At 31.9% G+C, this 11,923-nt stretch overlaps 1 protein-coding gene across 1 annotated transcript; it reads right to left on the bottom strand.

Annotated features, from left to right (window-relative positions):
- Nucleotides 1-8,133: 8,133 nt before the first annotated feature.
- LOC132758768 (uncharacterized) lies at nucleotides 8,134-10,303 on the bottom strand. Its single transcript, XM_060750464.1, has 2 exons — nucleotides 9,949-10,303; nucleotides 8,134-9,466 (listed from the first exon to the last, which is right to left on the bottom strand). Exons 1-2 carry the CDS (start codon nucleotides 10,280-10,282, stop codon nucleotides 9,054-9,056), a joined length of 747 nt encoding a protein of 248 aa, XP_060606447.1. The 5' UTR covers nucleotides 10,283-10,303; the 3' UTR covers nucleotides 8,134-9,053.
- Nucleotides 10,304-11,923: the final 1,620 nt, after the last annotated feature.

Here is an 11,923-nt window from a genome sequence, read left to right as displayed (position 1 = left end):
GCAAGTGTGTTCCTATGAGACTAAACAAGAATAAATGCAGAAAAAATGACCACTAGAGCAGGATTAATGTTGACTGGACAATTTTTTTATAACCTTTTGAATGAAAACACAAAATGTCAAATGCAAATCATGTCAGGTGTAGATGTTTGAAGTTTACAGTTTGGGACAACAAAGTTTTTAAACATTCTTTATGCTAACATAACTGTACCTCAAAAAAGACAATAGGTCAAACATTGTTAAAAAAAGTATGAAAAGTAGGCCAGTTGATATCAAAATTCAATTCAGCATTAGAAATTACACCCCTAGTCCAAATTTCAAGTCTGTATGTCAAACAAACACAAGAATGAAGATCAAATTATATCAAAAATATCAAAAGCAGATCAGTTGATATCAAAATTTATTTCGGCATCACAATTTACAAACCTGGTCCAAATTTAAAATCTGAATGTCAAAATACAAGAAAGTAGGTCAAATGGTGCCAATAAAACCTAAAGTATGTCAGCTGGTATCAAAATTGAATTCAACATCAAAAATAACACAAATAACACCTACAGTCCAAATTTCAAGTCTGTATATAAAAGACAAAAAAGTAGGTAAAGCGATATCAATATATCAAAAAAGGCTAGTTCATATCAAAATTCAATTCAGGTTCAGAAATAAAACCCTTGTCCAAATTTCCAGCAGGTACATCAAAAACAACAAACTAGGTCAAACAATATCAAATAATAATATCAAAAGTAGTCATTTGATATCTTAATTCAATTCGCATCAGAAATTACATTCCTTGTCCAAATTTCAAGTCTCTGTACATCATTCCAAATTTCAAGTCTCTGTACATCAAAAACAAGAAAGTATGTGCAATGGTTTCAAAAATATCAAAAAACAGCTCAACTGATGCCAAAATTCAATATTGCACATGAAACTCAGGTTCAACAGTCTGTCCCAAAATTTATTGAAATGTGCTTTCTCCAAGTTTAGATCCAATACAATAAAAAAATTGAAAAAAATACAATTTTTTTTAACAAAATTCAATAAAAAATGAGCATACAAACTCATCTTTGTTAGTAAAGTACAGGAGATAAAAATTCCTTTTCCTGGTTAATTACCTACAACTGACCTTACACTGATGTAATATGATGTCCGAATTCTAGAGCTGAAAGATATTTACACTTCATAAACAGGTCATGACCCAAGTCATTGAAATTTATGAAATTCTTACAGAAAAGTCTAATTTTAATAAAAGAATGAATAAACTACGCATGGGAAGCTGCATATGGTATTATAGGCCAAGTAAAGATGGTATTTTCTATAAAAAAAAAATTCTTTTAATGACACTATCATTAATTTATACTGTTTACATCTATAGTGTGAAGAGTTTAAAACATAACATATCTACTTTGTGTGAAGTCAAAACACGTTTATTTTATATTTATAAAGAGACCTTGTATCCATTGTCAATAATTTATATAATCAGTGCAATAAAAACAAACGCTTTTCTTAAGTTTTCGACGTTTAGTCTTTTTCAGAAAAAATTGACGTTTATAACATAACAAATGACAAATGACGAAACCTCCGTTTAAGTATACGCTAAACAGAACGTGACGTTAACGCGGGAATAAAACTTTGTCAAATAAATACAGAATCTTTCATGAATATAAATACAACAATATACAATAAATTACACATATAATATGGATCTGCACATGTGATACAAAAATTCTCATAATTAATAATAATAAAAAACCTTGATGTGAGAAAAAATATACTACATGTATATGTATACCGGCTCAATATTGACAAAGTTATATATTGTACAAAACTTTTGCATTCATGCCATAAGGAGATAATGTGTTAAGCTTATGAATACAGTATGATTCTTGTAATAAGCGTTCCATATCATCGGAGACAATCTCTATGGGCATAAATTTAAAATCCTTAATATAATGATTAGTTTTATTGAAGTGTGTAGCGACATTGGTTGAAAATAACGGATCGGAAAAATTGTTGATATCAAACCTATGGCTATTCATGCGTTTAGACACTTGTTGCTTTGTTTGACCAACATATTGCTCTTTACATTTATCACAAGTGACAAGAAATATAACATTTTTCGTAGGACAATCAGTATTGTTATTTACATGATAATTCTTACCAGGAATATTAGTACTACTAAATATATTGCTTTCAATAATAGAGCTGCAATGTGTACATCTACTTCTATTACATTTGGATGAACATTTCACATTTTTGTTATTATACCTAACATTAGAATTAACGAAAATGTCTTTTAGATTTTTAGGTCTTTTAAATGCAACCAAAAGTTTACTTTCATGAAGCTTTTGCACAGAACATTTACTTGAAAGTTTAAGTAAATCCCAATACTTTTTAATGATAATAATAATTATAGGTAAAGTTCGGTTAAACTCAACAACAAAGGGAATTACACTGTCATCACTTGTTTTGTTGTTAGTGCACAGGGCCTCATCTTGTGTTAGACATGAAACCTTACTAAGAGCAGTATCAATAACATTGATAGGATAATTTCTTTCTTTGAAGTATGTACGTAAATTCTGTAAAGAATTATCGTCAGAAATGATACGGCGATAACGTTTTCCTTGACTGTACGGAATACCACTTTTACAAGACACTGGGTGACAGGAAGAGTATTCTAAATACTGATGATTATCTGTCTCTTTAACATGTATATCAGTATGTATAATATTGTTTTCGTCTAAAGAAACGTTTACATCTAAAAATGATACGAGGGATTTAGACACGTTCGCTGTAAATTTTATAGATGGATGAAAGTTATTCAAACTATCAATGAAAGCATTCAAATCATCAAGGGAATAACTCCATATGCAAAATATATCGTCAAGAAAACGGAACCATAAACTGGGTTTTAAAGAACGTTGGCTTAAAAAGTCATTTTCAAATTTACCCATAAAAAGCGAAGCGTAAGAGGGTGCAATGGAACTTCCCATTGCTGTTCCCATTTTTTGTATATACTGATTACCGTTGAACTGAAAGTTATTATTTTCTAGGACTAAGGAAAGAAGTTTACATATTTCATTACATGAAAGTTTTTTCGGGGGATTTCTCTCTAAAACATGTCTGCAAGATTCTACTCCGTCTGTATGGGGAATGTTCGTATATAGAGATGTAACATCTAACGTAACAAGGTAATGTTCTCCTGACCTAAGAGAAGTGGTTTTTTTAGTTTGGCAATAAAATCAGAGGTGTCCCTGATATACGAGGGTAGATTATGTGTTAATGGCTTTAAAATGTAATCTAGGTACTTGGAAATATTTTCTGTTCTAGATTTACAACCGGAAACGATCGGACGTCCAGGATAACCTAAAGGGTACTGTTTACTATACTGCTTATGAATTTTAGGAAGAATATAAAAGCCGGGAGTACGTACATCTACCGGAAAAATGTCAAATTCATCTAAAATATTGCCGTTAACCTTACCTAATTCATCAATACATTTTAAAATATTGCTATGAATTGAAGATGACGGATCATGATCGAGTTTAGTATAATACAGGGGATTATTAAGTTGTCTATTCACCTCTGCAATGTAATCATCTTTGTTCATTATCACTATAGTACTTGATTTATCGGCCTTTTTTATAACTATATTTTCATCGCTTGATAAACTCTTCAATGATTCCAGTTACGGTTTTGAAATATTCGTATAATTCCTTCGTTTTGGTTCAGCCTTAAGGATCTCTTGATTCACAGCTTCTATGTAAAAATCCAAATATGTATCTCTCCCGGCAGGTGGCGTGAAAGTAGATTGTTTCTTATTGAAAAAAGGGTTCTTGTTTATATTCATTTTCTGTTGATTCATTATTTTCACTTTCGAAAAATTCTTTAAGTCTAAGGCGTCTAGTAAATTTGAACGAATTTTCAGCCAACTTAATTTTATCATGACTTCGCGATTAAGGACAAAATGATAAGCCTTTACTTAATAGTAAATAATCAGTTTCCGTAAGTTTTCTCGATGATATGTTAAATAATGTTTCTTTACCTTTCGAAATTTGTTGTTTCCTTCTCTTCTGTTTTTTCCATTTGTTTCTGTTTGTTGCTCGGATAAATCGTCTGTTCTTTTTTACCAATTCCTGCACTATTTTCATTAGATTGTGTACAGTCTGTTGGAGATCTTGGTTGCATACTCCCTATTTTGTGGCCTCTGCATATGTTTTTCTTGTGCCTGGTGGCTTGAATTTTTTTGAATTTTCTATATTCAAATCTTAAGAGTTTCTGCGTTCTGGGTTTTGAACTTGGTCTTTCTGTCTTTCATTCTGGTGCGTAGGAATAACTATCTTTTTGTTTACCATGTTTGTCTTCTGATTAGTGTCGGTTATCGAGGAAATACTTTTCTTTTTTTTATTTCCGTTTCGTTTCACTTTAGTGTTTGGTGCCCTCGCTTTTGCAGTAGACCTATTCATCATGGATTGGCGCTCTGTTATCGTACAGCCACTTAAGGGATCTTCATTAGGTTGCATACCGCACGCCGTTGAAACAAAAATATTTGGGTATTTCCGATCAATTAAACCTTTTAATTCTTTACTGTGCTTAACAGCTAAAATATATTTTTTCTGTTCAGTAGTTTCGGAAATGGTCTTTTCTATTTCAAAAAGATCTTCCTTAGAAATCGCTGTTATCACACTTTGTCGTTCCTCCTTGATTTCCTTACCATACTTCTTAACTTGTCGTCTCTGCTCATCTTTTATACGCTCCATAATTTCTATAGATACCTTATTCAACAGGCGATTAATTGAAGCTTGAAATTCTTCAGAATCATTTCCGATGTGAACTTTCAATTTAAGTTGTAAACCTTTTGTATGACATCATTAGCTACACAACTTTCCAAAAATCTTGCGTGAAGCCCGCATTTCATTTGTTTTCCAGCTAAACATTCCAATTTAAATTGCGGATCCATAACGTGGATACATTTGTTTTCTTGTTCAAAAGTAATAATATATAATCAGTTCAATAAAAACAAACGCTTTTCTTAAGCTTTCGACGTTTAGTCTTCTTCAGAAAAAATTGACGTTTATAACATAACAAATGACAAATGACGCAACGTCCGTTTAAGTATACGCTAAACAGAACGTGACGTTAACGCGGGAATAAAACTTTGTCAAATAAATACAGAATCTTTCATGAATATAGATACTGCAATATACAATAAATTACACATATAATATGGATCTGCACATGTGATACAAAAATTCTCATAATTAATAATAATAATATTTTTTTTTTTTTTTTTTTTTTTGTCAATATTTTCTAATATTGAATTTGAGCATAGAATATCTTTAAACTATAATTTGAAGAAATAAGAAATGCCCTGACATAGGGCATTTAAGCTTTAGCTTTAACAAGGCCAATCAAATTAAATGAGCAAACTTGATAAAAGACTACCTAAGAATGCTACAGACAAAGTTTGGTGATCATCCATCAAATATTTAAGAAGAAGATGATGTTCAAAGGTTTTTCTGTATTTAGTTTTCACGGCCCCTTAAAAAGTCCGATGAAATTAATATGAACAAACTTGATAAAAGACTATCAAGAATGCTGCAGACAAAATTTGTGATCATCCATCCATTACTTCTGTAGAAGAAGACGTTTAAAGGTATTTCTATTTTTAGCTTTAGCTACCCTTAAAAGGGGCCAATCAAACAAATATAAGCAAACTTGATAAAAGACTACCTTAAATGCTACAGAAAAAGTTTGGTAATTTCAGTAGGAAATGATGTTCAAAGGTTTTCCTATTTTTAGTTTTGGAGGCCCCTAAAAAGGCGCAAATCAAATTAATATGAGCAAACTTGATAAAGACTACCTAAGAATGCTACAGACAAAGTTTGGTGATCTTCCATCTATTAGTTCTGTAGAAAGAGATGTTTAAAGGTATTTCTATTTTTAGCTTTAGCGGCCCCTTAAAGGGGCCAATGAAATTAATCTGAGCAAACTTGATAAAAGACTACCCATGAATGCTACAGACAAAGATTGGTGATCATCCATCAATTATTTCTGTAGAAGAAGATGTCTAAAGTTTTTATCTATTTCCAGCTCTAGAGACCCCTAAAAGGGGCCAATCCAATTATTATGAGCAAGCTTGATAAAAGACTACCCAAGAATGCTACAGACAAAGTTTGGTGATCATCCATTAATTAGTTCTGTAGGAGAAGAAGTCTAAAGGTTTTTCTATTTGAAGCCCTAGTGACCCCTAAAAGGGGCCAATCAAATGAAAGGGGCCAATCAAATTGATATGAGCAAACTTTGTTTCCAGAATTTTGATAAAAGACTATCTAAGAATGCTACAGACAAAATTTGTTGATCATCCATTTTTTTGTTCTGTAGTAGAAGATGTTAAAAGGTTTTTCTATTTTTAGCTCTATTGGCCCCTTAAAGGGCCCAATTGAAATGACATGAGCAAATTTAAGTGTGACCGTCACAAGGATGCTTCAGACCAAATTTTAGGTAAATCTGCCCAGCAGTTGTATAGAAGAAGACGATTGTTGACGCATGACGACGGACGACGGAGTATCCCCCTTTGAGACTAATAGCTCACCCTGAGCGTTCGGCTCTGGTGAGCTGATAAAAATATCAACACAATTTACCTTGATATTGTGCAATACTGCAATAGCATTCCATGACATATGTATAATTTGTCATTACATGTCTTTTCAAATCATTTTCGTTGACTTATTAAAATCTGAAATGACTTCCTACAGGAAAGGGCTCACCTTGGAACTATATAGTATGTATATACTTACTTTTAGGACCTTTAGCGGATGTTAACTTAGTCCCCTATAAAAAGGTTGGACCATCCTTCCTGGATCCTGCTTGATATCATACTTGAAAGATTTAATGGCCCTTTTATTTAAATGTAGCTCCCACATGTATGTTAGATATCTTCATATCATAATATTGAATATATTCTTTTTTTGTTTTGTTTGTCCCTTTTGTTTTGTACTCAACTTTTTCTCTTTTTGTTATGTGCACACTTATGTGTCTGTCTCCATTAATAAACCACCAGGATAAAAACTTTACAATCAGCGACATTTATGTTGTTGGTTAGCGCCATCATTTGAGAGAAATTGAGATTGTGCCAGCGCAATACTGCGCGCATGAACCAACGAAAGAATATGATGCAAATGCAGTGGCCATCTTTAGTGATAAAGAGCTGACAAGGCGCACATATTATCTTTAACTGTCTGATGCAAGCAGAGTCGAGGATTTACTTTTATTTGCTCTGTATTTGCTTACGGGTCATGTCCTATGCAAAAACCTCAGTCTAAAAATTTGGTAGGTTAAAAAATGCAATGCAAATACAAGTTTAAATACAATATTTGATTCAAATGCCCTAATGTAACAGTTTCCGATCTGTTTGTTAGGTTTTTAAGGCGCACAAACACAATTGATGTCATAAGAAAATGATTTTGGCAAATCTCGAATGTTACAAGCTTATAGCAGAACAAGGGTAACTAGAACTTTGTCCAAAGGACACGGATGCCCCCATTGTGCAGATGTGCTCGTAAACAAGAGCAGCTTCATTTAATGTCTACACAATTCTGTTCTTATCATAGCATTTCAATTTTCCTCAATTCATGTATTAATGATAAAAAAGTCACCTATCTCTATTAATGAACAAATATATTAGCACCAGGATAACAATCTTTACAATCAGCGACATTAATGTTATTGGTTAGCACCATCATTTGAGAGAAATTGAGATTGTGCACAAACACAATTGATGTCATAAGAAAATGTTTTTGGCAAATCTCGGATGTTACAAGCTTAAAGCAAAACAATGGTAAAAATCACACCACCTGCTTAAGCATAAGGATATTATTTATTCTGACCCATTTACTCTCGCCTCTTCCGATCACAAAGGGATAAACGGTGACTGCCATTCTGATGCCTTAACCCTTAAAGGCAACTGGAACGGTAAAGGAAAACAGAACCTTCTGTACGATATTTTGAAGAAAGGAAACACTGTTATGATATGCTAAGTTATCTTGTTTTGTAACCATTTATTAATACGTTAAAATATTTTTTGTTTATTGCTATTACAACATTACAATGACGATGAATTGAAAGTACAAAAAAGGCAAATTCTATCTTATTTTTATAATCAAAATCCTACATGTTTGCATATCGGTGACAAAAAAAAATGGTCAGATTCAGATTTAGCCAGCCCTGTGTCTCTGTGTCGACATGCACATCAGAAATGACAATAAGGCAAAGCCGGTGTAAACCACTGTTGATGTGTCCATACGGCGGTCATGCAGCAGGACATAAAATCAATTTAGCCAAGAACAACACAATAAAAGAATACTTAGCAAATTAACACAAGCAACATATTCAATCATTCTTTTATTAAATAATCATCTGGCGAAACTAAGTAACCACCGAAAAGATCATCAAAAAATCGTAGTTTTTGTGTTTTGTATAATATGTTGTGTACGTCAATGATGTCACTTTCAAAACAACCCAATACGTCGGTTTAATAATGAAATACTTATTTGACATAAAATTTATTTGAAATTAACTGATATCAAAAACGACAGGTTAGTGTGGCTGTGCATTTGGCATGAATGTTAAATAAAAAAATACAAATTGTAAAACGTTACAGAAAAGTTCTTTATTTACAGTTTAGATTGTCAATGCCTTTTGTATGTTACTTAGTCTACATAGCAGAAGTAGAAGTGTAAACGTGATATAAACGTCTATATTTTAATTTCTATCTCTTAGATGATTACGATTAATAATGTCATAAATTAAATGTTACAGTAATCAAAATCTGATACAAACGTTTCAAAAATCAATTACATTTTTATGATTATTTGATTGCAATACACATTATTAAACAACGGAAAAATAATGTTATTATTACTTTATTGTGATTATTGTGATATTTTTTTAATCAACATACCAAAACAGAATTATTATTGAAAATTTAAGATATGAGATAAATATTATTATAGAAACAAGCATACGACACTTAAAATGATAATATTGCTCAAAATATGTGTTTAGATATTCAGAAGAACACCCGTGAAAGATGGCCTTCTATGTCTGGAATCAGAAAACATCGCATTCTTATGATATGTACTCTTTACATACACGCGGCCACCAATCGCCATCTTCACAGGAGCCAATACCGAGCTACAGCTGCTACTGTTGCTTTCGTATTCTGTTGTCGCTGCAACTTCAGTATCCATATAAACGATAGCTACGGTCATAAACTTTGCATCGACATTACATACGTGGACACTGAATTCATACAAACCAGCCAGGGGTGCTGTAAAGATTCCTGTGCTTTTGTCATATCCATAACCTTCGTTAAGTAAAATTTCAGAGAAGACGACAGTTTCACCGTCGCCATAGACTCGACCTGGCATTAAATATGCGTTAAATGCTATTGTCGGTGTTTTTGTGAAATTACCTGAAGCACAAATGTTAAGAAATTGATATTTTGATCAATGGTAATGATACTTGGTTACAGTATATTGTGAATATGTTAGTGATAACTGTAAAAGAAACGGAGAAGAAAGTTATTGTTTAATTCGAAGTGTATAAAAATGAGAAGAACATTACCCCTTAAGAAAGATTTAAAATTTATTTACTAGCTTGAAGGATCAGTTAGAAATTTTATTTTCTCTTAAACTCTAAGTAATACGTTTCTACATTTATTCTTTTTTACAATTTTGATGGCGTTTGTTCATAATTTATTTAGCTGGTTATTTATACAAATGAATCTTTGTTACTTCTAACGTATTAAATAAGGTAAATTTTAGTTTATTGCGCAATGGTCAATACTTCCAGGCTTTATCTAAACAATTTTCTTTGAAGATGTGAACAATTTAGCATTAGCTGTTGACCAATAAGCAGAAATAAAAATTCAAACAGAAAAGTTGTTAAACTTACCAGCAAACTTTTCAAGCTGAGCTGTTTTGTCTTTGAGTTCTTCACGGATCTTCTTGTAGTCATCAAGCATTTGACCAATTTGTTGATTTTGTTTCACAAACTCTCGTTTCATTTCCTGCTTCCGATGTTCCATTATAGACAGCATGTTCTCTTCAAAGTTTTCCTTTTCTTTATCCCACTGATTCATTTTAGCTTCCATTCTGACCATTTTCTCCAACATTTGTTTGTCATATTTGAATTTTGAACATACCGGCTCTATATCGGGTTCACTTGCTGTTGAGTAGCACAAGACGGTAAGAAACACAATAGCTTTAAATGAAAAGTAACCAGCCATCCTTCTCTAAGGTTTCAAGTACCAGTGATTTATGAATAAAGAAAAAAGAATACAGACACTTTATACTTTAAAACAGGACGTAAAATAATTATATATACCCGATAACAACGACGTTGTTCATGTACCTTTTGTATTGCTGTTGCGTGATTTGCAAATTTTTCTTTCTGTTTAAGTATCTGAAAATCTTTCAAAAACAGACAGAATACATCACACAATACAAAACATGCGCTGTAAAAATAATTATATCATATCATATGTACTCCATTATCAGTCAGATTGTTAATGTGAAATATTGACAAATAACTGTAGACACACACAAAAACATGCTGAAAGTGAACGCATAAAAAATCCCTAATTCTAGACTTGATTAATTTTCTTCTACTTTAGGATGTTTCATTTAACACTATTAAAGCATGTTTAAGGGATTGTAAAGGATGTTGCACATTTTCATTGTCCCTCACGTACAGACTATCAAACCTAGTTTGAAATATTCATGTCAATTTTTTCTCATGAATACTCTTCATGCAGTATTTTCCAATCGATATTACATGCTTTTCATATTTTTTGTTTTTGCTTATAACGATATTCAGAGGACCATCATTTTTTTTCGATATAGCCGGATATCGTTATATCCGGGAGGCAGTCAACTAAAGAAAATAACAAACAAGAAGTTTAAGCAAACACAGACAAGAATTGGGACCCGCATCCTTACAGCCGCTATAGTCATATTAGTAGAGCTGTCTGTGAAATAATAATATTGTCAAAAAGAACCTTATAATTCATTTTGACTTTTATGTTACATCTAGAAACGTATATATTCCGAACATTTTTAATGATTCGAAGTTCCACAACTATTTTTGTTTTCTCCGCTTCATCAAATTCTTTCTGTTATCCAAAATCTTATAAAATTTGGAACCCCTAACATTTTTACGCTTCTTGTACAATACTTGATGAATCAATAAAAACTTTCTTTTTCGAAAGCGGTTCCTTGAAACGGGTTATACGGATAACCAAATATCAGAATGTGAATGCGAAGTTATTATCTATATTGGCACCTGTAAAAATCACAACTTGGTAAGCATTAAAACACTTTCAAATTGATAGATTGAAGACTGAAAAAATTAGATACTTACATTATTTTGCTTTAAACGATTCTGTTTACTAGCTGGCAGTAATACAATCATGTTTATGGTTTAAATTTCAATAATCTTATACTGTTGTTTTAATGGGAAAATTGGAATCAACTGTTCGTTATGTCAAACTTTTCTGGAGAAATCTAAACAGAATGACAAATAGGGTAAAGTGTCACACTGATATCACATAATAGTAAAACTGAAACTAGTGTTGCTGATGATATTAATGTAACTGTTGATCTTGTATAATATGATATTAAAGCAGCACGCCTCCAGATGAGCCAAAATCTTTCAATAAAATCAACTTGAGAAAAATGTTCCACAATTTTAGAAAAAGTAGAAAAAATCAAGATTCAAGTAAAATTTTATATATTGCAAGTGAGTAATTGCTAATTTTTCATTATTTTTAATTATAATTCTACTGCGTTACTAACGCAGTAAGAACAATTTTTGCATATTTTTACCTCTTTTTGAAATTTACTTGGGTTGTAAGTGCCATTTATAACGT

Source organism: Ruditapes philippinarum, unplaced genomic scaffold (assembly GCF_026571515.1).
Source record: "Ruditapes philippinarum isolate M1 unplaced genomic scaffold, ASM2657151v2 ctg3766_1_1_1_1, whole genome shotgun sequence".
Lineage (NCBI taxonomy): Eukaryota > Metazoa > Mollusca > Bivalvia > Venerida > Veneridae > Ruditapes > Ruditapes philippinarum.
The sequence above is the reverse complement of the archived record's forward strand: the minus strand, read 5'-3'. Positions and strand labels throughout refer to the sequence as shown.

What these genes read in the sequence shown, in the direction of transcription:
- LOC132758768 (XM_060750464.1), bottom strand. Translation starts at nt 10,282, where the DNA reads ATGGCTGGTTACTTTTCATTTAAAGCTATTGTGTTTCTTACCGTCTTG. An exon ending in TCAGCTTGAAAAGTTTGCTG is followed by an intron (nt 9,467 to 9,948) that starts GTAAGTTTAACA and finishes TTTGTGCTTCAG; the next exon opens with GTAATTTCACAAAAACACCG.